Source organism: Lynx rufus, unplaced genomic scaffold (genome assembly GCF_022079265.1).
Source record: "Lynx rufus isolate CCGP_SWC_20201006 ecotype Redwood Valley unplaced genomic scaffold, mLynRuf1.p SCAF_6, whole genome shotgun sequence".
NCBI classification, from domain to species: domain Eukaryota; kingdom Metazoa; phylum Chordata; class Mammalia; order Carnivora; family Felidae; genus Lynx; species Lynx rufus.
The window spans coordinates 146,187,403-146,214,648 of record NW_025814878.1 but is presented as its reverse complement, the minus strand read 5'-3'; the positions used below and the strand labels follow the sequence as shown (position 1 = coordinate 146,214,648).

The following is a 27,246-nucleotide window of genomic DNA, read 5'->3' as shown; positions in this document are numbered from 1 at the left end:
ATTCATTTCTCCAACATTACCCACTTTGATGCCTTAAAAAAAACTTTCACTAGGCGTCACCTTTCAGTTTTACAGGTTGGTACTCTTGGAAAGCTAAGATACGGGCTGTAGTTTGGCGAGCAACAGTGTTTTCAATAAAATGTACCAGGGTATTTAGTATACAGGGGCCGATGGTCACAAGGAAAATTATGGAAAGAAGGGGCCCTGCCAGCGAAGCGAGCCAGGAAGCCCAGTCTGTGAGATCCCATCCTCTCCATCGACTGATGTTTTCCTGTTGTCTACGTTGAATTCTTTCCTTGAGTTCCTTTTTTTTTTTTTTTAATTTTTTTTTTCCAACGTTTATTTATTTTTAAGACAGAGAGAGACAGAGCATGAACGGGGGAGGGGCAGAGAGAGAGGGAGACACAGAATCGGAAACAGGCTCCAGGCTCTGAGCCATCAGCCCAGAGCCTGACGTGGGGCTCGAACTCCCGGACCGCGAGATCGTGACCTGGCTGAAGTCGGACGCTTAACCGACTGCGCCACCCAGGCGCCCCTCCTTGAGTTCCTTAACCTTAGTCCTGACTCTTCCTGATTGGTTTACAAAATAGCAACATTCCTCCCCCAGAAAGATGCAAGTCCCTCCTTTTTCTGAAGTGAAGAGGTCAAGGGCTTGCCTCTTTTGGAGGGACACTGCTGCCAGGGAGTTGATTTGGCTTTGTTAGGTTACCAGGGAGTCTGCCATCTGTTCCATGGCCAGTTTGTTGGTGCAGTCTCTATTAGCCCAACAGCAAGAAGCAAGATCAGGGCGATGACACCAGTAAGGGGCAAGGGCTGGCAGAGTTGCATCCGAACCCCTGGGCTCAGTCCACACATTGATTCCTCAAGCTTCTGCCATGTGCAGGCCAGCCAGCTTCTGGGGTGTGGCTGGAGCAGGGGTGGAGGTCTCAGGGGCCAGTGTCTTTTTGAGGGTCAGTTTAAGCGGTTGACTGGATCTCGATCACTGCCAGGTTGAGGGTTCCTCTGAGTTGGCCTTCTTAACTCTGGGCTTCTCAGCCCCTGCTCTGATGCCCCGGAGGAGAGCCTCTTGGTACCAGCGGATCTGGACTGACATCTGGAGAGTGCCTGTGCCTGGCCAAGGGTGCAGTCTGGCCGCTGGTCCTTGTCAGGTAGGGTTCTCTGGGTCCAGGAGAGGAGGAGAGACAGATGGGGGGGGAGGAGTTTCAAGCTCAGGGGCAGTGGGGAGGGAGCCCGGTGAGTCATAAGGTGGCAGAAAGAGGGGATCTTCCTCTGGGTTTCTTGCAAACACTAGGGGAGCAGTGGGTTGCTTCTTTGGCTTCTTGGGTGAGCCTCCACATAAAGTGGCTAAAACCTTTGCCTGGCTCTGTTTGCTAGTGATGAATCACACCCAAGGCAGGGGATTTTGGGCAATTTCAAGCCAGGAGTCAATGTATGGAGATTGATCAGGTGGCCTGGGTTCCCAGTGACTATTAGCCGAACCCACAGCACTATTTGAGTATCTAATGTCCCTTCTAGGAGCCATCCTACATTGAATAGGGGCCATTCTAGTTCACAAAAGATCCTTAACTTCCTGGGTATCATTTTCACCCTGTAATCGTCTGAAAATTCCTTTTTAAAATTTTTGAGTATGACCTCTAAAATCGTAGGCTTACTCTGTTTTGATCCCATTATTAATTCCTTTCTTGTGTTTGGTGTCGCAAAGACAGACAAAGGGAGGGTATCCCCTCAGATGAGAGGGCCAATCAGATACTCCTCTGGTCGCGTTCCCGAGGGAAACTTTAGGTGAGGCTTGGCCTTAGCGGACTCAGCTTTGTGACTTGTGGTCGGAATCTGACCCGATACCACCTTAGACCTTATACTCTCACCATGACACAGGAGAGCCCGTTCAGACTCTGTAAATTTTGGGGGACTTTAAGGGTGCCCGTCCGTGGAGCTACAGACTCGAATTCGACTGGCAAGCCTGGCCGAGCCGCACATTCAACACACACACACACCAGAGGTTATTATATTTCCTTCCACAGAATTCCTACCTGTGAGACTTCTGAAGTCTCGGAGAGTGATCAGGTCCCCCTTCCACTCTTGCGAGTGGGCCTGACTAGATTGGGCTCCAGCCTTACCAGTTCTGACGTCGGGTCCAGGTCCTCACCTGCCAAGTCTCCTTGAGTCCAGTGGGAGTGGCGGAGCAGGGGCCGGCCCGAGGCAACCGAGAAAGAGACTGCCAAAATTCAGGCAAGGTGGGCCCTCTCCCTTGTGATCCTTCATTCTGTCACTGCCTCGCTGTTCTCCCAAGCCAGTGGCAATAATAGACCAGCACAATTGGGTTTCCCAGTCAGGGAACCAAGTATGCTTCGCAACCAGACTGGAACACTGGTGGAAAAACCAAGCAGCACTTGGAGAACTTGGTGGATTGGAGATTTATTTAACACCGACGGGCTCAGAGGAGACTGTTTCTCCAAAGATCTGAGCGCTGAATGCAAGTGGGAAGGGTAATTTATAGTTGTCATCTTCCATATCTGTGGTGGGTTTTTGCACCTGGCAAACAGGGCAAGAAGAACCCGGAAGTGTAGGCTGGAGTCGGGGCTGCAGAAGGGCAGGGAGAAGATGAAGGAGGTGTGGCTCAGGCCCAGCATCACTCCACAGGCCCACGCGGCCCCTGTCAGCTGGAGGCACACCCTGTGGCTCAGCAGGAGTGGGTAGCCAAGGGGTTTGCAGATGGCTGTGTAGCAGTCATAGGCTGCGGCCACCAGGAGACAGCACTCCGTGGCCCTGAGGAAGAGGAAGAAGAACATGTGGCGAGTGCAGTCCATGTGGGGCACGTGGCACTGGCCTGTGAGGAGGCGGTGGGGCAGCAGGGGCAGGGTGACCGATGTGGTGCTAATCTCCAGGGCTGACAGCACGCGCAGGAAGCAGTACATGGGGGACTGCAGGTGGCGTCGGCCGACACCACGACTACTATGAATAGGTCGTTGGCCACGGTGAGCAGGTAGATGCCCAGGAAGAGGAAGAAGAGCCAGCCCTGCAGGTGGGCCAGGTGGGAGAAGCCCACGGGGATGAACTTGGCCACCAGGGAGGCGTTCGTGCCCAACCTGCTCACAGCCCAGGGCAGGGGCAGCCACGGAATCGTGATGTGGACACAGGTGGCCTCTGGATGCCCATTCTCCCAGTGTCCCCGGCCTTTGGGGCAGCACTCCCTTGCCCACGTCAGCCTTGCTCCCTTTGGAGGGCTCAGTGCTGCCAGCCTGGATGGCTAAACTCACCTCTGCAGGTGCCTGCGTTTGGTGGGACCCACGCGGTCCTGCCTCAGCTTCCCCAGGGCTGAGCGCTGAGCCTGCCACCCAGCCAGCCCTTCCTCCTGTTCCGTGGGGCTTGCGGGCAGGCGTCCTCCTCCTCAAAGCCAGAATTTGTTCTGTCGGGACCTTCCCCTGTGTTCTTCTCCCACTTGGGTCCTTCTCTTTCTTTTTCTTTCCTTCTTTCACTTGGTTTCTCTTTACTTTCCTCTCAGTGTGTATTGTCTCTGACCCAATTTTCACCTCTTCTAGAAATTTTTCCAGCTCTCTTTTCAGTTACCAGATCCACTCACCTCCTCTTTCTCTCTCTCTTATTTTTGTCCTTATCATTTTGTCTTTAAACAAATTTCATGCTTTGCAAGGAGAGGAAGGGAATTTGAGAGGCCATCTCCTTCAAACTCCTGGAGACAGGTAAATGGCTATCCCAACAAGTGAGGGGCTCCCTAGTTTAAAAAGGTGCCCAGGAAGGAGATAAAAAGGTCTTCTTGGTTGTTTATTTCTGCATTTGACAGCCTCTAAAACTCACCCCGTTATACCATAGCACATCCTCAGGTCCCTAAGCCACACACATAAAGTCCACAAACTCACACACTAACATTAAATTTCTAAATACAGCACAGAAAAATAAATAGCCCAATATTTTCACGCTCTAGGTGCATCTAAGGTCAAAAATAAATCATGTTTACACAATGCAAGTATCACTACAAATAACAATGAAAGTGAAAACACATTTAACATAAAAATATAAATGCCAGAGATAGTCAAACAGATGCATAAATCCAAAGAAGTGCAAGAAGATAACCATATTCAAGATCGAATATTAAAAATGCAAGTTCACACGCTGTTATTCTGCAGGTATGGAGTCCTTGGCTCATTCCACCTTACTGGCCTCCAGGAGACATTATCTAAATGTTGTCTTTCTATTTGGAGAAATAGGCAGTGATAAAGGCAGATGGTATTTGATGACTTATTTCCTTCTTTCTTCGCACTGTGGATCCCTCAGTGCGGTCTTTTAAGAGTCTCTGAGGGCCTGAGTCTCCAAGCATTTGACTTTCCAATGGGGAGAACTCTTCACATAAACAATTAAATCTGTTGTTTTGGAGTCTGTCTCTTAGATTGGGAAGAGTAGAATGTGACCTGTCCAGAACGTTTCAGAGATATTCTGGTTCAACCAGAGATATTTTCTTCTCTTTCTTCATGATTTTCTTCTTTCTGTTACTATAGATGTCCTAATACACTTATGCAAATAATGCATTTCTATCAATCTTGTTTCTATAGCTATAATTCAGTAATCAACTCATTTGATAACCCAGTCAGAGTCCCTTATATATTTCAGTCATTGTAGAGAGCACTAAGAATGTAAAAGAGAAATAAACACTTTTGACCTTAGTGAGCTGATAAATGCCATTTTCTTGGAAAACTATCCCTAATTTTTCTTGTTTTTCTCTTTTAATTTATTATACAAGAACATTATTTACACTATTATTTCAGTATATTGTTTGGTTTGTTCTATATTCTTACACATTTTCAGAGATATGATAAAGCGTGTGTGTCAGATAAGATGTTTTCAAGACATGTAACAATCATTACATAAGCACCAAACTCAAACTGGCTTAGACAATCAGTTCATTTATTGGCTCATGTAACTAGAAGTTCAAAGTTTACTTATACCAGATCCCCTACTTAGTTTCCTTCCAAATCCATAGTATCTGCCCCCTTTATTCGGTTTGTCTAAAGTGATAAAAATATCAGTCGCTCCAGAGGATGAAAATGTATTTGCCTTTCACTTGAACGTCTGAAGTGTTGTATTCAGAGCGGTGTGGTTTCTCTGACTCGACAAGTGCTCAGGGATCCAGTTTCCTTTCTGTCCATTAGTCTTCTGTCCCTGGTGCGTGGCCCTCTAAGGAGGGTGGTGGCATGCATGCCCCAAGGAGCAGAGTGGAAAATACTCCACGTGGACACATGCCCACGTGAATGCTCTCTCAGTGAGACCCATGTAGTATTCTTTGCAAAGATGTTTAACTTGAGTATAATTATAGGGAAACAATCAGACTGTGACCCAGACTGTGGCACCTTCTATAAGACAGCTGACATGTGCTTCAAAAGTACCAATGTCTGTAAAGGACAAGACAAAGGCCCAGGGGATGCTCTTCTAAATTGAAGACTAAAAAACATGACCATAAAATATAATTCAGGATCCTTGTTGGATCGTGGGTAACAAAACAACAACAACAACAAAAAAAAAACCCACAACAAAATTGCTTTAAAAGACTTTGGAACAACTGGGAAAATTGAATGCGGATTTTATATTGTCGTATCAATGTTAAATTCCCTCAGTGTGATACTTAACCATAGCGACGTATTTAAGGGCAAAGTGTCATGCTTACTGAAGCTTTGAGCGGCTCATCCAAACAGGCGAATGCATGTGTGTGTGTAGGCCGTCACTTGCTCCACGGATTTCCGTCCCTTTCCCCCTGCCCTCCAGCTCTTATCCGACGAGGGTGTGCGCAATGTTCTGCTGGTTTGGTTTTGGAGAATGTGCCACTGTGATTGCAGGCAATCCGACACCCCCATTGCTTAGTAGGGACAATTTACTGTCAGTCACAGGGACTCTGCTGTGGGCGCAGATGACCCACCGTCTTCCCCAAGCTGACTTGACATCCCACACAGTTGTCTACACTTTCCTCCTTTCCCTGTTTCCTTTGCTCCCTCTCTGTCTTTCCAACTGAGAGTTGTCTGTGTGATGTAACCTGTGTGATGTAACACGGTCCTTGGGTGCCAGTGTCTCGTGGACACCCACACAGAAGAAAACAGAGCTCTGTATCAAATATATATTTTCTCAACGGCTCTACTACTATTATTAATTACATACATAGATTGTATTATGGCTTTTCTACAACCTTAGAAGACTTGGAAACTTAATCTATATTTACTTCTTGTGTTTCCTGTGCTTTTTGCTTTATGAACATTGATACTTATTATTTGGCACATAAATATTTATCTTTGCTATATCTTCATTGTAAATTTTATCTACTAGCGTTATGAATGCCATTTGATATTTTTCTGCCATTTACTATTTTTTATATATATGAAGTAACGTCATCTGACAATGGAAGTGATTCCTGTGATTTTTGTTATTTCATGTGCCTAGTGTACATTTGAGCATTTAAAAATTTCCAGTATTGATGAATCACTTTGTTTTAGATCTGTCTCTTTTAAACAGAACTGACATTTGTTTAGTGATCCCATCTAAAATCTTTTTCCTCCAATGTGTGAGTGCAGCCCATTTATACCTATTTATGTAATATACATTTGATCTTAGTTGTGTTATTATTTTATGTTATAGTTTCTGCTTTTATAGACTAAAATGCTACAATCTTTTTAAACCATTTAGTTTTCCTTTTGATATATAAATGTGTACATACAGATCTTTGACACATAAAGGCAAACACACACCCATCCACAAACATCTTTAAATGCTGTGCTTTCATTTCCTTCTACTTTTTGATGACTCCTCCCTTCTCCAAGCCTTCCTCTAAGGAAGCTGTCTTCGCAACTGAAGCAATTCCCGTGAGCAGTCTTGAATCCTTTTATTTATCTTCTCTGCTCTCTCCCATTGTACAAATGTTTTGGTATTTTTTTAAACAAAAATATGAAGTTGTTATATATACTTTTTGTATTTCGATTTTCTTCCTTAGCAACACCCTGTAGGAATCTTTTGGAGTCCCTTGGACTATTGTGTATGTATGTATGTATTTATCTGTTTTGTATGATTTCATTTCCCTATTGATCATTCACTGTGATTGGTCATTACCAGTTATAAATAATGCTTCAGCAAATATCCTTAGACATACTGATTTTTATGTATGAATATATATATTTAAAAAGTTTATTTATTTATTTTGAGAGAGAGAAATGGGAGAGAGAATATTTCGTTGGCTCCACACCCAGTGTGGAGGTTGACACCGGACTCAATCTTAAGACTGTCAGATTGTCACTGTGAGATCATCACCTGAGCAGAAACCAAGAGTCAAATGCTTAACCAACTGAATCATCACCCAGGTGCCCCAAAGAATATGTGTATTTTTTTTTTTAGCTTAAGTAGATATTTATATACTTTTTCAAAGCGGTGACAATTTACATTTTCTTTTTTTAAAAATCGTTCTCTATTTTATTTATTATTTATTTACTTATTTATTTTTATTTTAAATTTTATTTTAAATTTTTAAAAATTTACATCCGGGGCGCTTGGGTGGCTCAGTCGTTAAGCGTCCGACTTCAGCTCAGGTCACGATCTCGTGGTCCATGAGTTCGAGCCCCGCGTCGGGCTCTGGGCTGATGGCTCAGAGCCTGGAGCCTGCTTCTGATTCTGTGTCTCCCTCTCTCTCTGCCCCTTCACCGTTCATGCTCTGTCTCTCTTTCTCTGTCTCAAAAATAAATAAACGTTAAAAAAAAGTTTAAAAAAAATTTACATCCAAATTAGTTAGCATATAGTGAGACAATGATTTCAGGAGTAGATTCCTTAATGCCCCTTACCCATTTAGCCCATCTCCCCTCCCAAAAACCCTCCAGCAAACCTCAGTTTGTTCTCCATATTTATGAGTCTCTACCGTTTTGTCTCCCTCCCTCTTTTTATATTATTTTTGTTTCCCTTCCCTTATGTTCATCTGTTTTGTCTCTTAAAGTCCTCATATGAGTGAAGTCATATGATTTTTGTCTTTCTCTGACTAATTTCACTTAGCATAATACCCTCCAGTTCCATGCATGTGGTTGCAAATGGCAAGATTTCATTCTTTTTGATTGCCAAGTAATACTCCATTGTGTGTTTGTGTGTGTGTGTGTGTGTGTGTGTGTGTGTGATACTACATTTTCTTTTTTTTTTTTTTTTTGTTTGCTGCTCTTAAATATTTATTTATTTTTTTATTTATTTTTTTTTATATATGAAATTTATTGACAAATTGGTTTCCATACAACACCCAGTGCTCATCCCAAAAGGTGCCCTCCTCAATACCCATCACCCACCCTCCCTTCCCTCCCACCCCCCATCAACCCTCAGTTTGTTCTCAGTTTTTAACAGTCTCTTATGCTTTGGCTCTCTCCCACTCTAACCTCTCTTTTTTTTTTTTTCCTTCCCCTCCCCCATGGGTTCCTGTTAAGTTTCTCAGGATCCACATAAGAGTGAAACCATATGGTATCTGTCTTTCTCTGTATGGCTTATTTCACTTAGCATCACACTCTCCAGTTCCATCCACGTTGCTACAAAAGGCCATATTTCATTTTTTCTCATTGCCACGTAGTATTCCATTGTGTATATAAACCACAATTTCTTTATCCATTCATCAGTTGGTGGACATTTAGGCTCTTTCCATAATTTGGCTATTGTTGAGAGTGCTGCTATGAACATTGGGGTACAAGTGCCCCTATGCATCAGTACTCCTGTATCCCTTGGATAAATTCCTAGCAGTGCTATCCCTGGGTCGTAGGGTAGGTCTATTTTTAATTTTCTGAGGAACCTCCACACTGCTTTCCAGAGCGGCTGCACCAATTTGCATTCCCACCAACAGTGCAAGAGGGTTCCCGTTTCTCCACATCCTCTCCAGCATCTATAGTCTCCTGATTTGTTCATTTTGGCCACTCTGACTGGCGTGAGGTGATACCTGAGTGTGGTTTTGATTTGTATTTCCCTGATAAGGAGCGACGCTGAACATCTTTTCATGTGCCTGTTGGCCATCCGGATGTGTGTGATACTACATTTTCTTTATCCATTCATCCATCGAGGGACATTTGGATTATTTTCATACTTTGGCTATTGTTGATAGTGCTGCTATGAATATGAGGGTGCATGTGTCCCTTTGAAACAGCACACCTGTATAAATACCTACTAGTGCAATTGCTGGGTCGTAGGGTAGTTCTGTTTTTAGTTTTTTGAGGAACCTCCATACTGTTTTCCAGAGTGGCTGCACCAGCTTGCATTGCCACCAACAATGCAAAAGAGATCCTCTTTCTCCGCATCCTCACCAACATCTGTTGTTGCCTGAGTTGTTAATGTTAGCCATTCTGACAGGTGTGAGGTGGTATCTCATTGTGGTTTTGATTTGTATTTCCCTGATGAGTGATGTTGAGCATTTTTTCCTGTGTCGGTTGGCCATCTGGATGTCTTCCTTGGAGAAGTGTCTATTCATGTCTTTTGCCCATTTCTTCACTGGATTATTTGTTTTTTCAGTGTTGAGTTTGGTAAGTTCTTTATAGACTTTGGATACTAACCCTTTATCTGATATGTCATTTGCAAATATCTTCTCCCGTTCTGTCGGGTTGCCTTTTAGTTTTGCTGATTGTTTCCTTCACTGTGCAGAAGCTTTTTATTTTGATGAGGTCCCAGTAGTTCATTTTTGCTTTTGTTTCCCTTGCCTCCAGAGACGTGTTGAGTAAGAAATTGCTGTGGGCAAGATCAAAGAGGTTTTTGCCTGCTTTCTCCTCAAGGATTTTGATGGCTTCCTGTCTTACATTGAGGCGTTGCATCCATTTTGAGTTTATTTTTGTGTATGGTGTAAGAAAGTGGTCCAAGCTCATTCTTTTGCATGGCTCTGTCCAGTTTTCCCAGCACCACTTGCTGAAGAGACTGTCTTTATTCCATTGGATATTCTTTCCTGCTTTGTCAAAGATTAGTTGGCCATACGTTTGTGGGTCCATTTCTGGGCTCTCTATTCTGTTCCATTGATCTGAATGTCTGTTCTTGAGCCAGTACCATACTGTCTTGATGGTTACTATGAAAATTTGACCTCCTCCTGGTCGGTTTGGATGCCTTTCATTTCTTTGTGTTGTCTGATTGCAAAGGCTAAGACTTCCAATAGTATGTTGAGTAACAGTGGCGAGAGTGGACATCCCTGTCTTGTCCCTGACCTTAGGGGGAAAGCTCTCAGTTTTTCCCCATTGAGGATGATATTAGCATTGGGTCATTCATATATGGCTTTTATGATCTCAGGGTATGATCCTTCTATCCCTACTTTCTTGAGGGTTTTTATCAAGCAAGGGTGCTGTATTTTGTGAAATGCTTTCTCTGCATCTATTGAGAGGATCATATCGTTCTTGTCCTTTCTTTTATTGATGTGATGAATCCTGTTAATCGTTTTGCGGATATTGAACCAGCCCTGCATCTGAGGTATAAATCCCACTTGGTTGTGGTGAATAATGCTTTTAATGTATTGTTGGATCCAGTTGGTTAGTAACTTGTTGAGGATTCTTACATCCATGTTCATCAGGGAAATTGGTCTGTAGTTCTCCTTTTTAGTGGGGTCTCTGTCTGGTTTGGAATCAAGATAATCCTGGCTTCATAGAAAGAGTTTGGAAGTTTTCCTTCCATTTCTATTTTTTGGAACAGTTTCAAGAGAATAGGTGTTAACTCTTAAACGTTTGGTAGAATTTCCCTGGAAAGCCATCTGCCCTGGACTCTTGTTTTTTGAGAGACTTTTGATAACTAATTAGATTTCCTTACTGGTTATGGGTCTGTTCAAATTTTCTATTTCTTTCTGTTTCAGGTTTGGTAGTGTGTATGTTTCTAGGAATTTGTCCATTTCTTCCAGATTGCCCATTTTATTGGCATATAATTGCTCATAATATTCTCTTATTATTGTTTTTATTTCTGTTGTGTTGGTTTTGATCTCTCCTCTTTCATTCTTGATTTTATTTATTTGGGTCCTTTCCTTTTTCTTCTTGATCAAACTGGCTAGTGGTTTATCAATTTTGTTATTTCTTTCAAAGAACCAGCTTCTGGTTTCATTGATCTCTTCTATGGTTTTTTGTTTTTGTTTTTGTTTTGGTTTTGATAGCATTAATTTCTGCTCTAGTCTTTATTATTTCCTGTCTTCTGCTGTTTTGGGGTTTTATTTGCTGTTCTTTTTCCAGCTCCTTAAGGCGTAAGATTAGGTTGTGTATCTGAGATCTTTCTTCCTTCTTTAGGAAGGCTTGGATTGCTATATACTTTCCTCTTATGACGGCCTTTGCTCTGTCCCGGAGTTTTGGGTTCGGGTGGTATCATGTTCATTTACTTCCATGTACTTTTTAATTTCCTCTTTAACTGCTTGGTTAGCCCATTCATTTTTTAGTAGGATATTCTTCAGTCTCCAAGTATTTGTTACCTTTCCAAATTTTTTCTTGTGGTCGATTTCGAGTTTCATAGCATAGTGGTCTGAAAATATGCACGGTATGATCTTGAACTTTTTGTACTTACTTAGGGCTGACTTGTGTCCCACTACGTGGTCTATTCTGGAGAACGTTCCATGTGCACTGGAGGAAAATATATATTCTGCTGCTTTAGGATGAAATGTTCTGAATATATCTGTGAAGTCCATCTGGTCCAGTGTGTCATTCAAAGCCATTGTTTCCTTGTTGATTTTTTGATTAGATGATCTGTCCATTGTTGTGAGTGGGTGTTGAAGTCTCCTAATATTATGCTATTACTATCGATGATATTCTTTATGTTTGTGATTAATTGATTTATATATTTGGGGCTTTCACATTTGGCGCATAAATGTTTATAATTGTTAGGTCTTCTTGGTGGATAGATCCCTTGATTATGATATAATGCCCTTCTGCATCTCTTGATACAGTCTTTATTTTAAAGTCTAGATTATCTGATATAAGTATGGCTACTCTGGCTTTCTTTTATTGACTATTAGCATGATAGATGTTTCTCCATCCCCTTACTCTCAATCTGAAGGTGTCTTTAGGTCTGAAGTGGGTCTCTTGTAAACAGCATATAGATGGGTCTTGTTTTCTTATCCATTCTGTTACCCTGTGTCTTTTGATTGGAGCATTGAGTCCATTTACATTAGACTGAGTACTGAAAGATAAGAATTTATTGCCATTATGATGCTTGTAGAGTTGGAGTTTATGGTGGTGTTCTCTGGTCATTCTAATGTTTTGTTGCTTTTGGTGTGTGTGTGTGTGTGTGTGTGTGTCTGTGTGTGTGTGTGTGTTTGTGTGTATTTATCTTTTCTCCCCTCAGAAATCCCCCTTAAAATTTTTTTCTTTCTTTTTATAAAAAAAAATTATGTTTATTTATTTTTGAGAGAGACAGAGACAGAATGCGAGTGGGTTGGGGCAGAGAGAGAGGGAGACATAGAAGCAGAAGCAGGCTCCAGGTTCTGAGCTGTCAGCACAGAGCCCGATGTGGGGCTTGAACCCACAAGTCGTGAGATCATGACCTGAGCCCAAGTTGGATGCTCAGCTGACTGAGCCACCCAGGCACCTCACCCCCTTAAAATTTCTTGCAGGGCTGGTTTAGTTGTCACAAACTCCTTTAATTTTGTTCGGGAAACTTTTTATCTCTCCTGTTTTGAATGACAGCCTTGGTGGATAAAGAATTCTTGGCTGCATATTTTTCTGATTCAACACATTGAATATATCCTGCCACTCCTTTCTGGCCTGCCAAGTTTCTGTGGATAGGTCTGCTGCAAACCTGATCTGTCTTCCCTTGTAGGTAGGGACTTTTTTTTTCCCCTTGCTGCTTTCATGATTCTCTCCTTGCCTGAGTATTTTGTGAATTTGACTATGATATGCCTTATTGATGGTTGGTTTTTGTTGAATCTAATGGGGGTCCTCTGTGCTTCCTGGATTTTAATTTCTGTGTCTTTACCAGTTTAGGAAAGTTTTCTGCTATGATTTTCTCCCATAACCCTTCTACCCCTATTTCTCTCTCTTCCTCTTCTGGGACCCCTATGATTCTGATGTTGTTCCTTTTTAATGAGTCACTGATTTCTCTAATTCTCAACTTGTGCTCTTTTGACGTAATCTCCCTCTTTTTTTCTGCTTCATTGTTCTCTATAAGTTTGTCCTCTATATCACTGATTCTCTCTTCTGCCACATCCATCCTTGCCGCCGCTGTATCCATCCATGATTGCAGGTCACTTATAGCATTTTAAAATTTCATTTTGACTATTTTTTTACTTCTTTTATCTCCGTAGAAAGGGATTATAATCTATTTTTGACTCCAGCTAGTATTCTTATTATCGTGATTCTCAATTCTGGTTCAGACATCTTGCTTGTATTTGTGTTGGTTAAATCCCTGGCTGTCGTTTCTTCATGCTCTTTCTTATGGGGTGAATTCCTTCGTTTTGTCATTTTGAAGGGAGAAAAGGAATTCATGAGGTATGAAAATTGTAATTAAAAAATTAAAATTAAAAGAAAATTAAAATTAAAAATTAACACCCCCCCCCCCGACACACACATCGAATAGATGGTGTTAGATCCTAGGTGTGTTTTGGTCTGGGTGTTAAAAGTGGTTTGACAGATTAGAGAAAAAAGAAAAGGAAATCGTTTGAGAATTTGTGAAAATGAATACACTGAAGTAGACTAAAATGAGTAATGGGGATAAAACAGCATTTGAAAAATATACACAAAATTAAAGAATATAGTGGAAAAAAATTAAAAATATTTTTAATAAGAATTAAAAATAAATATGAATTTTTTCATTTTCTGTATTTAAGAAAAAAGAAAAGAAATGAAAAAGAGAAAAAAGATAAAAAAGAAAAGAAAAAAGAAATCATTTGAAAATTTGAAAAAGTGAATACACTAGTAGAGTAAAATAAAATGATGGGAGTAGATACAATTTGAAAAAATTTACATAAAAGCAAAAAAATAGAGTAATAAAAATTAAATAAAATATTTTGAAAAGATACTGAAAGTGAAAATGAAGTTTTTCTCTTTCTGCATTCAAGAAAAAGGAAAGAAATGAAAATGAGAAAAAAAAAAGGAAATTATTTGAAAATTTGAAAAGGTGAGTACACTGAAGTAGACTAAAATAAAATGACGGAATTAAAGTAGAATTTGAAAAAATTTACACAAAAGTAAAAAATATAGTAATAAAAATTGAAGATAGATATTTTAATAAAAATTGAAAATAAAAATGAATTTTTTCTCTTTCTGTATTCAAGAAAAAGAAAAGAATTGTAAAAGGGAAAAAGGAAGAAGAAAAAAGAAAAAAGAAAAACAATGAATAGATGAACCTGCTCTCAGATTGAAGTATGACTGAAATTGCTTCCTTTTCCCCTAGAAGTCAGTCTATGTAACTCTTCATAGTCCATAAATTAAGCTGGCGGTGAGTCTTGTGTTCTTGAAGAGTGAAGTTGGCCCAGTCGGGCAGGGCTCAGTGTAACAGCTCTGCTCTCCACTACATGGCACTGTTAGCCTACTGGGGTGGATTGTTGCAGTGCTCATTGGTGCGTATGCGCATGCGTGCGAGCAGTGAAAATGGTGCCACCCAGCTACCCAGTCTGTTCTCCCAGATCAGCAATCGCATACTTGTCCTCTGTCTTCAGCTCTTGTCACTCCCTGCTTTTTCCTTCTTGTGACCAGGCTCCAGGCAGTACTTCTCTCCCAAGTTTTGTCTCAGATGTGGCTGTTTTCCCCAGCCCCTTACTTCTGAAGGACTTTGGCTTTGACCCATTCTGCCCCTCTGTGGGAGGGTCTCACCAAGCAATGGCTGAATGAGCAATGGCCGAATGTCAGCTGCACCCAGGAATGCCTGCTGGACCCTGCTGTTCCTGGTGCCCCAAGACTGTGGCCAGGTGCCAGTCCACCCCAGAAAAAGTTCGTGAGACAGTGTAGCAGCAGCATTTCAGGGATTATGGAAAATCTAAACACACATCAGGCACCAGGCTTCACCCTTAACTACCTTGACCCAGCACCAGCGAATGTGGCTGCCTTCCAGGGTCTGCTGGGACCAGGTGGCTTCAACAGTCTCTACCAAATGTCCTTCCAGCAGTGGAACCGCTTTTCCCTGTGTGGCCTGAGAACCTCCTGGACCCCACTCTGTTCCTGGGGATTCACACTTCCCACTAGAGCACCACCAGGTATCGAGCTGAGGAGTTGCAGCCTTTGCGCTCCCCTTGTTTACGGTCTTAATGGAATATAAATCCTCTCCTTTCTGCTCTGTCCCTTTTTAGTTTAGTCCCTGCGGCTGTTTCCAATTTTCCCCCTTCTCTCTAGCTGCTTTTGGGGAGGGGTGCTATTCCTGTATTCTTCCCCCCTCCCCAGTCTCCATCTTCTCTCTGCCTGTGAAAGGGGTTCCCTTCCTTTCACGGCTTCTTGCTCCCCACCTTCACCTCTCCGCGCTGCTTACCTGCTGAATTCTGTTGTTCAGGTTGTGCAGATTGTTGTGTTAATCCTCCAATCAGTTTTCTAGGTGTGTAGGATGGTTCAGTGTTGGTCTGGCTGTATTTCATGGATGCGAGACGCACAAAAACTTCCATGCTGTTCCACCATCTTGGCTCCTCCCCAATAGTTCTCTATTTTAAAAGAGACCTTTTTTAAAATTGTTCTTTTTTAATAGTTCTTTTTTAAATAGTTTCTATTTTTTAAAAATAGTTCTGTAGAATTTTGAGATATAATTGACCCATAAAAATTATATGTATTTAAGGGATATAAGTTGATGATTTCATATACGTGTAAATTATGAAATAATCACCCAAATCAAGCTAATTAATATATCCTTTACCTCACATAATTAGCATCTTTTCTTTGTTGCCATAAGAATACTTAACATCTGCTCTCTCCCCGGTATCTCACTGCTGCGTCAGTGCAGTTAGGCATCAGCAAATTAATGAGAGGAGAGAGGAGGCCCCTGCTCTTTGGCACCTGCAGGAACTTACTCCAGCTCCAGACACACTGTAAACACTTTCATCTAACGGAAGATAAGCTGTGAAATCGGATTTCTGAACCACAAGACACTTGTGTAAAAACTGCATTCCATGCCAGGCCTGAAATGTTCCAAAGCTCAGTTCGCTATCAGCATCCCAGGTGGTGCAATTAATAAAGAGCTAGCGTGGGGCCACTGGCACAAACAAGGCAGCTCCTTAGAACCTGAACTTCCTATTTGTTCCATTCCTTGGGTAGATAACACCTGTTAATTACTCTGGAGTATTTTCTTTTAGAAATTATTTTGGCGAGGAGAGAGGGAAGATGGCAGCGTAGGAGGACGCTGGGCTCACCGCGCGTCCTGCTGATCACTTAGATTCCACCTACACCTGCCTAAATAACCCAGAAAACCACCAGAGGATTAGCAGAATGGAGTCGCCGGAGCCAAGCGCAGAGGAGAGGCCCACGGAAGAGGGTAGGAAGGGCGGCGAGGCGGTGCCCGCTCCATGGACTGGTGGGAGGGAGCCGGGGCAGAGGGGCGGCTCACCGGCCAAGCAGAGCCCCCGAGTCTGGCTTGCAAAAGCAGAGGGGCCTGACGGACTGTGTTCCGATAGCAAGCGTGACTTATAGGTCATAAGTTAACAGCTCTGCTCGGAAAGCGGGAAGGCTGGAGGACAAAGGGAGGGAGAGCTGCTGAGGCCCTGGACGACAGAGCTCAGTTTGGTGGGGAACAAAGGGGCTCGCCAGCGCCATCTCCCCTGCCCATCCCCCAGCCAAAATCTCAAAGAGAACCAGTTCCTGCCAGGAAACTTGCTCGCTCTGCTCAAACACCCAACTCTGCGCTTCTGAGGGGCCAAACCTCCGGCAGCGGATCTGACTCCGTCCTGCTGCCACAGGGCCCCTCCTGAAGTGGATCACCTAAGGAGAAGCGAGCTAAGCCTGCCCCTCATGCCCCCATGCACCTTGCCTACCCACCCCAGCTAATATGCCAGATCCCCAGCATCACAAGCCTGGCAGTGTGCAAGTAGCCCAGACGGGCCATGCCACCCCACAGTGAATCCCGCCCCTAGGAGAGGGGAAGAGAAGGCACACACCAGTCTGACTGTGGCCCCAGCTGTGGGCTGGGGGCAGACATCAGGTCGGACTGCGGCCCCGCCCACCAACTCCAGTTATACACCACAGCACAGGGGAAGTGCCCTGCAGGTCCTCACCATGCCAGGGACTATCCAAAATGACCAAGCGGAAGAATTCCCCTCAGAAGAATCTCCAGGAAATAAAAACAGCTAACGAACTGATCAAAAAGGATTTAAATAATATAACAGAAAGTGAATTTAGAATAATAGTCATAAAATTAATCGCTGGGCTTGAAAACAGTATAGAGGACAGCAGAGAATCTCTTGCTACAGAGATCAAGGGACTAAGGAACAGTCACGAGGAGCTGAAAAGCGCTTTAAACGAAATGCAAAACAAAATGGAAACGACGATGGCTCGGATTGAAGAGGCAGAGGAGAGAATAGGTGAACTAGAAGATAAAGTTATGGAAAAAGAGGAAGCTGAGAGAAAGAGAGATAAAAAAATCCAGGAGTATGAGGGGAAAATTAGAGAACTAAGTGATACACTAAAAAGGAATAATATATGCATAATTGGTATCCCAGAGGAGGAAGAGAGAGGGAAAGGTGCTGAAGGGGTACTTGAAGAAATTATAGCTGAGAACTTCCCTGAACTGGGGAAGGAAAAAGGCATTGAAATCCAAGAGGCACAGAGAACTCCCTTCAGATGTAACTTGAATCGATCTTCTGCATGACATATCATAGTGAAACTGGCAAAATACAAGGATAAAGAGAAAATTCTGAAAGCAGCAAGGGGTAAACGTGCCCTCACATATAAAGGGAGACCTATAAGACTCGTGACTGATCTCTCTTTTGAAACTTGGCAGGCCGGAAAGAATTGGCACGAGATCTTCAGTATGCTAAACAGGAAAAATATGCAGCCGAGAATCCTTTATCCAGCAAGTCTGTCATTTAGAATAGAAGGAGAGATAAAGGTCTTCCCAAACAAACAAAAACTGAAGGAATTTGTCACCACTAAACCAGCCCTACAAGAGATCCTAAGGGGGACCCTGTGAGACAAAGTACCAGAGACATCACTACAAGCATAAAACATACAGACATCACAATGACTCTAAACCCGTATCTTTCTTTAACAACACTGAATGTAAATGGATTAAATGCGCCAACCAAAAGACATAGGGTATCAGAATGGATAAAAAAACAAGACCCATCTATTTGCTGTCTACAAGAGACTCATTTTAGACCTGAGGACACCTTTAGATTGAGAGTGAGGGGATGGAGAACTATTTATCATGCTACTAGAAGCCAAAAGAAAGCTGGAGTAGCCATACTTATATCAGACAAACTAGACTTTAAATTAAAGGCTGTAACAAGAGATGAAGAAGGACATTATATAATAATTACAGGGTCTATCCATCAGGAAGAGCTAACAATTATAAATGTCTATGCGCCGAATACCGGAGCCCCAAATATATAAAACAATTACTCATAAACAGAAGCAACCTTATTGATAAGAATGTGGTAATTGCTGGAGACTTTAACACCCCACTTACAGAAATGGATAGATCATCTAGACACACGGTCAATAAAGAAACAAGGGCCCTGAATGAGACATTGGATCAGATGGACTTGACAGATCTATTTAGAACTCTGCATCCCAAAGCAACAGAATATACTTTCTTCTCGAGTGCACATGGAACATTCTCCAAGATAGATCATATACTGGGTCACAAAACAGCCCTTCATAAGTATACAAGAATTGAAATTATACCATGCATACTTTCAGACCACAATGCTATGAAGCTTGAAATCAACCACAGGAAAAAGTCTGGAAAACCTCCAAAAGCATGGAGGTTAAAGAACACCCTACTAACGAATGAGTGGGTCAACCAGGCAATTAGGGAAGAAATTAAAAAATATATGGAAACAAACGAAAATGAAAATACAACAATCCAAACGCTTTGGGACGCAGCGAAGGCAGTCCTGAGAGGAAAATACATTGCAATCCAGGCCTATCTCAAGAAACAAGAAAAATCCCAAATACAAAATCTAATAGCACACCTAAAGGAAATAGAAGCAGAACAGCAAAGGCAGCCTAAACCCAGCAGAAGAAGAGAAATAATAAAGATCAGAGCAGAAATAAACAATATAGAATCTAAAAAAACTGTAGAGCAGATCAACGAAACCAAGAGTTGGTTTTTTGAAAAAATAAACAAAATTGACAAACCTCTAGCCAGGCTTCTCAAAAAGAAAAGGGAGATGACCCAAATAGATAAAATCATGAATGAAAATGAAATTATTACAACCAATCCCTCAGAGATACAAACAATTATCAGGGAATACTATGAAAAATTACATGCCAACAAATTGGACAACCTGGAAGAAATGGACAAATTCCTAAACACCCGCACTCTTCCAAAACTCAATCAGGAGGAAAGAGAAAACTTGAACAGACCCATACCCAGCGAAGAAATTGAATCGGTTATCAAAAATCTCCCAACAAATAAGAGTCCAGGACCAGATGGCTTCCCAGGGGAGTTCTATCAGACGTTTAAAGCAGAGATAATACCTATCCTTCTCAAGCTATTCCAAGAAATAGAAGGGGAAGGAAAACTTCCAGACTCATTCTATGAAGCCAGGATTACTTTGATTCCTAAACCAGACAGAGACCCAGTAAAAAAAGAGAACTAAAGGCCAATATCCCTGATGAATATGGATGCAAAAATTCTCAATAAGATACTAGCCAATCAAATTCAACGGCATATAAAAAGAATTATTCACCATGACCAAGTGGGATTCATTCCTGGGATGCAGGGCTGGTTCAACATTTGCAAATCAATCAACGTGATACATCACATTAACAAAAAAAGAGAGAAGAACCATATGATCCTGTCAATCGATGCAGAAAAGGCCTTTGACAAAATCCAGCACCCTTTCTTAATAAAAACCCTTGAGAAAGTCGGGATAGAAGGAACATACTTAAAGATCATAAAAGCCATTTATGAAAAGCCCACAGCTAACATCATCCTCAATGGGGAAAAACTGAGAGCTTTTTCCCTGAGATCAGGAACACGACAGGGATGCCCACTCTCACCACTGTTGTTTAACACAGTGCTGGAAGTTCTAGCATCAGCAATCAGACAACAAAAGGAAATCAAAGGCATCAAAATTGGCAAAGATGAAGTCAAGCTTTCGCTTTTTGCAGATGACATGATATTATACATGGAAAATCTGATAGACTCCACCAAAAGTCTGCTAGAACTGATACATGAATTCAGCAAAGTTGCAGGATACAAAATCAATGTACAGAAATCAGTTGCATTCGTATACACTAGCAATGAAGCAACAGAAAGACAAGTAAAGAAACTGATCCCATTCACAATTGCACCAAGAAGCATAAAATACCTAGGAATAAATCTAACCAAAGATGTAAAAGATCTGTATGCTGAAAACTATAGAAAACTTATGAAGGTAATTGAAGAAGATTTAACGAAATGGAAAGACATTCCCTGCTCATGGATTGGAAGAATAAATATTGTCAAAATGTCAATACTACCCAAAGCTATCTACACATTCAATGCAATCCCAATCAAAATTGCACCAGCATTCTTCTCGAAACTAGAACAAGCAATCCTAAAATTCATATGGAACCACAAAAGGCCCCGAATAGCCAAAGGAATTTTGAAGAAGAAGACCAAAGCAGGAGGCATCACAATCCCAGACTTCAGCCTCTACTACAAAGCTGTCATCATCAAGACAGCATGGTATTGGCACAAAAACAGACACATAGACCAATGGAATAGAATAGAAACCCCAGAACTAGACCCACAAACGTATGGCCAACTCATCTTTGACAAAGCAGGAAAGAACATCCAATGGAAAAAAGACAGTCTCTTTAACAAATGGTGCTGGGAGAACTGGACAGCAACATGCAGAAGGTTGAAACTAGACCACTTTCTCACACCATTCACAAAAATAAACTCAAAATGGATAAAGGACCTGAATGTGAGACAGGAAACCATCAAAACCTTAGAGGAGAAAGCAGGAAAAGACCTCTCTGACCTCAGCTGTAGCAATCTCTTACTCGACACATCCCCAAAGGGGAATTAGAAGCAAAAGTGAATTACTGGGACCTTATGAAGATAAAAAGCTTCTGCACAGCAAAGGAAACAACCAACAAAACTAAAAGGCAACCAACGGAATGGGAAAAGATATTTGCAAATGACATATCGGACAAAGGGCTAGTATCCAAAATCTATAAAGAGCTCACCAAACTCCACACCCAAAAAACAAATAACCCAGTGAAGAAATGGGCAGAAAACATGAATAGACACTTCTCTAAGGTAGACATCCGGATGGCCAACAGGCACATGAAAAGATGTTCAACGTTGCTCCTTATCAGGGAAATACAAATCAAAATCACACTCAGATATCACCTCACGCCAGTCAGAGTGGCCAAAATGAACAAATCAGGAGACTATAGATGCTGGAGAGGATGTGGAGAAACGGGAACCCTCTTGCACTGTTGGTGGGAATGCAAATTGGTGCAGCCGCTCTGGAAAGCAGTGTGGAGGTTCCTCAGAAAATTAAAAATAGACCTACCCTACGACCCAGGGATAGCACTGCTAGGAATTTATCCAAGGGATACAGGAGTACTGATGCATAGGGGCACTTGTACCCCAATGTTTATAGCAGCACTCTCAACAATAGCCAAAGTATGGAAAGAGCCTAAATGTCCATCAACTGATGAATGGATAAAGAAATTGTGGTTTATATACACAATGGAGTACTACGTGGCAATGAGAAAGAATGAAATATGGCCCTTTGCAGCAACGTGGATGGAACTGGAGAGTGGGATGCTAAGTGAAATAAGCCATACAGAGAAAGACAGATACCATATGGTTTCACTCTTATGTGGATCCTGAGAAACTTAACAGATACCCATGGTGGAGGGGAAGGAAAAAAAAAAAAAGAGGTTAGAGTGGGAGAGAGCCAAAGCATAAGATAGTGTTAAAAACTGAGAACAAACTGAGGGTTGATGGAGGGTGGGAGGGAGGGGAGAGTGGGTGATGGGTATTGAGGAGGGCACCTTTTGGGATGAGCACTGGGTGTTGTATGGAAACCAATTTGACAATAAATTTCATATATTAAAAAAAAAAGAAAAAAAAGAATACTTAACATCTACCCCTTACAAAATTTCAAGGTAGAATACAATAATTTATCCATAGTTACAGTGCTGTGTCCTGGAGCTCCCAAACATACTCACCTTGTGTAAACTAGAACTTCATAGCCGTTGGCCAACATCTCCCCATGGCTCCCGCCCCCAGCCCCTAGAAACCTCTACTCTACTTTCTGCTTTTATGAGTTTGACTACTCCTGGCTTCATATAACATAAATCGTGCAGTATTTGTCTTTCTGTGTTTGGCTTATTTCACTTAGCATAAAGTACTCCAGGTTTATCCATATTGTGACAAATGGCAGGAACTGCTTCTTTTTTAAGGCTGAACAATATTCCATTATGTATGTATTATATAAATACATCTGCACATATGCACTACGTATAGACATATATACACGCATATATAAATGCACATATGCACATATGCAGTATGTATAGACATATGTACACACATATAATATATAAATGCACATATGTACATATGTACTATGTATAGACATATATACACACACATATATAAATGCACATATGCACATATGCAGTATGTATAGACATATATACACACATATATAAATGCACATATGTACATATGTACTATGTATAGACATATGTACACACACATATATAAATGCACATTTACACATATGCACTATGTATAGACATATATACACACATATGTACTATATATACACACATATACAGTATACACATAAACAATATAAAAGTATATATATATTCAGCTGTTCACACATAGGCTGTTCCCGTATCTTAGCAACTATGAATATACTGCAGTGAGCGTGGGAATGCAGATATCTCTTTGAGATCCTGTTTTCATTTTGTTTGGATGTAGATCCAGAAGTGGGATTGCTCGATCATGTTAGTTCTATTGTTAATTTTTGAGAAACCTTCATACCATTTTCCATAATAGCTGTACCAGTTGACATTCCCACTGACAATCTACAACAATTTTCTTTGCTCCACATCCTCTCCAACACTTGTTACTTTTGTCTTTTTGATAATAGCATCTTAGCAGGTGTGAGCTGACATCTCATTGTAGTTTTGATTTGCATTTCCCTATGATTTGTTATGTTGACAACCTTTTCATATACCTCTTGGCCATCTGTATGTCTTCTCTGAAAAAAAACATCTGTTCAGATCCTATGCTTGTTCTTAAAATCAGGTTGTTTGTTTTATTGCTGTTGTATGGGTTCCTTACATATCTTGGAAACTAACTCCTTATCTGATATATTGTTTGCAAATATTTTCTCCCATTCCATAGGTTGCCTTTCACTTTAATTGCTTATTTTGTGTGCAAAAGCTTGTCAGTTTGATGTAGTCCCATTTGTGAATTTTTGCTTTTGTTGCCTGTGCTTTTGATTGTTAAATCAAAACAATCATTGTCAAGACTAACACCAAGGAGTGTTCCTTTTGTTTACTTCTACTAGCTTTATGGTTTCAGGATGTACATTTAAATCTTTAATCATTTTGAGGAATTTTTTTGTGTTGTATAAGGGTCCAATTTCTTTTTCCTTTCTTCTTTCTTTCTCTTTTTTTCTCTTTCCCTCTTTCTCTCTTCCTTCCTCCCTCCCTTCCTTTCTTCCCTCTTTCCTTCCATGTATATGCATATCCAAGTTTTCAACAATCTTTATTATAGAGACTGTCTTTTCCTCATCATATGTTCTTAGTGCCTTGTCAAAAATTAGTTGACCACATAGGTGTGGGTTTATTTTCAGGCTCTCTACTCTGTTCCATTGGTCTGTGTCTGTTTCTATGCCAATACCATACTGTTTAGATTACGGTAGCTTTGAAATATATTTCAAAATCAGAATGTGTTATGTCTCCAGTTTTGTTCTTCTTGCTCAAGATTGCTTTAGCTCTTCAGGGTCTTTTGTGATTCTATATGGAATTTGGGATTGTTTTTTCTATGTCTGTGACAAAAGCCCTTGGAATTTTGATAGGAATTGCACTGAATTTGTATATCACCTTGGGTTGTATGCACATGTTGATAATATTAATTATTCCAGTCCATGGACTCAGCATATCTTTTCATTTATTCATGTCTTTTTAAAATTTCTTTCAGTGTTTTATAGTTTTAATTGTACAGATCTTTCACTTCCTGGGTTAAATTTATTCCTGAGTATTTTTGTTTTTGATGTTATTTTAAGTGGGATTATTTTCTTATTTCCTTTCAGATAGTCACTGTGTATAAAAATACTACTGATTTTTGTATGTTGGTTTTGTGCCCTGCACCTTCGTTCCTTTGTTAGTTCTTACAGGTTACCTTTAGGGTTTTATACACATATAATCACGTTATCTGCAGACATAATTGTACTTTCTTATGGATTTGGATGACTTCTACCTCTTTTTCTTGTTTAATTGCTCTGGCCATGACTTCCATTTCTGTTTTTTTTTTTAATTTTTTTTTTCAACGTTTATTTATTTTTGGGGGGACAGAGAGAGACAGAGCATGAACAGGGGAGGGGCAGAGAGAGAGGGAGACACAGAATCGGAAACAGGCTCCAGGCTCTGAGCCATCAGCCCAGAGCCCGACGCGGGGCTCGAACTCACGGGCCGCGAGATCGTGACCTGGCTGAAGTCGGACGCTTAACCGACTGCGCCACCCAGGCGCCCCTCCATTTCTGTTTAATGAGGTGGTGAGAATGGGCATCCTTGCCTTGTTCCAGATCTTAGTGGAAAAGTTTTCAGTTTTTCACAATTGATTACAATACCAGCCAGGGATTTTTTCTTTATATATATATATATATATGAAATTTATTGACAAATTGGTTTCCATACAACACCCAGTGCTCATCCCAAAAGGTGCCCTCCTCAATACGCCAGGGATTTTTCATATAAAGCCTTTATTACTATTATTGTCATCTTAATTGTGTTGAAGTATGTTCCTTCTAATTCTATTTTGTTGCATTTTTTAAAGTTTTTATTTTTTGTGGCACCTGGGTGGCTCAGTTGGTTAAGTATTCAACTTTGGCTTAGGTCGTAATCTCGTGGTTCATGGGTTTGAGCCCCACGTCTGGCTCTGTGCTGACAGCTCAGATTCTGTGTCTCCTTTTCTCTCTGCCACTCCCATGCTTGCGCTCTGTCTCTGTCTCTCAAAAATAAATAAACATTAAAAAAATAAAGTTTTTATTTTTTTTAGAGATGGTGGGAGAGGGGCAGAGAGAGAGACAGACAGACAGACAGACTCCTCAGCAGGCTCCACACTCAGTGCAGAGCCTGACAAGGGGCTTGATCTTATGACGCTGGGATCATGACCTGAGCTGAAATCAAGAGTCGGATGCTCAACCGACCAAGCCACCCAGGCACCCCTATATTGTTCAGTTTTAATCACAACCGGATGCTGAATTTTTTTTCAAAAATGTTTTCTGCGTCTATTGAGATGATCATGTGGTTTCTTTTTCTTTCATTTTGTTAATGGGGTGAATCACTTTGATTAATTTGTGTGTGTTGAAACTTCCTTGCATCTCAGGTATAAATCTTGCTTGGTTATGGTGTAAGATCCTTTTAGTGTGCTGTTGAGCTTGGTTTGCTAGTGTTTTGTTGAGGATTTTTGCATTTATGTTCACCAGTGATGTTGGCCTATGCTTTTCCTGTAGTGTCTTTCTGGTTTTGGTATCGTGGTAAAGCTGGTCTCATAAAATAAGTTTGAAATTATTCTCTCTTCTATTTTTTGAAAGAGTTTAAACAGGATTGGTTTAATTCTTCTTTGAATGGTAGAATTTACCCATGAGTCCAATTAGTCCTGAGCTTTTCTCTTTTGGGATGTTTTGATTACTGATCCAATCTTCTTATTGGTTATTGGTCTTTTCAGGTTTTCTGGTTTTTCTTGATTCAGTTTTGGCAGGCTAGATATTTCTAGGAATTTATTCAGGTCTTCTAGATTATCCAGTTTGTTGGCATATAATTATCCATAATATTTCCTTATGATTCTTTTTTTCCCCTGAGACATTCATTGTAATGTCTCTTCTTTCATTTCTGATTTTGAGTCTTCCCTCTTTTGTTTTTTAGTTTGTCTAGGTAAAGGCTTGTTGATTTTATATTTTGAAAACACCACTTATTAGTTCTATTGAATTTTTCTATTGCTAAAAATTCTTAATTTGATTTATTTGTGTTCTAATCTTTATTATTTCCTGCCTTCTGCTAAATTTGTGTTTTGTTTGTTCTTTTTCTAGTTTAAGGTTTGGTTGTTTGAGCTCTTCCCTTTTTTATTTTATTTTATTTTATTTTATTTTATTTATTTTTTACTAAATTTTTTTTTACATTTATTTATTTTTGAGAGACAGAGAGAGACAGCACAAGTCAGGGAGGGGCAGAGAGAGAAGGAGACAGAGAATCCAAAGCAGGCTCCAGGCTCTGAGCTGTCAGCACAGAGCCCCACATGGGGCTCCAACTCACAAACCATGAGATCATGACCTGAGCTGAAGTCGGACACCTAACTGACTGAGCCACCCAGGTGCCCCTGAGCTCTTTCTTTTTTAATGTAGATGTTTATTGCTATATTTTTCCCTCCTAGTATGGATTTTGCTGCATCAGTTATGTTTTGGCGTGTTGTGTTTCTTTTTTCATTTGTCTTAAGATACTTTTTAAGTTCCCTTTTGATTTCCTGTTTGACCTAATGTTGTTAAAGATTATGTTTTTTAGGGGTGCCAACTGGCTCAGTTGGTGGAGTGTGTGACTCTTGATCTGGGGGTTGTTAGTTCAAGTCCTGCACTGGGTGTAGGGCCTACTTTAAATAAATTTTTTTTTTAGCTTCTGTGTAGTTGTAATTTTTTCCATTTTCTTGCTCTTTTTGATGTCCAGTTTCATTATATTGGGGTGAGAAAAACCCTTGAAATTATTTAAATCTTATTAAATTTAGGGGCACCTGGGTGGCTCAGTCAGTTCAGTGTACAACTTCAGCTCTGGTCATGATCTCATGGTTCGTGAGTTCAAGCCCTGCATTGGGCTCTGTGCTGACAGCTCAGAGCCTGGAGCCTTCTTCTGATTCTGTGTCTCCCTCTCTCTCTGCCCCTTTCCTGCTTGCACTCTGTCTCTCTCTCAAAAACAAATAAACATTAAA

General features: G+C 41.0%; 1 protein-coding gene across 1 annotated transcript; it reads right to left on the bottom strand.

The window, feature by feature from the left end:
- Positions 1 to 700: 700 nt before the first annotated feature.
- LOC124529255 (olfactory receptor 10C1) lies at positions 701 to 22,294 on the bottom strand. Its single transcript, XM_053722213.1, is given in 4 exon segments — positions 701 to 755; positions 2,533 to 2,929; positions 2,932 to 3,086; positions 22,257 to 22,294. Coding segments are annotated over 4 exon segments (645 nt in total).
- Between the last annotated feature and the right edge of the window lie 4,952 nt (positions 22,295 to 27,246).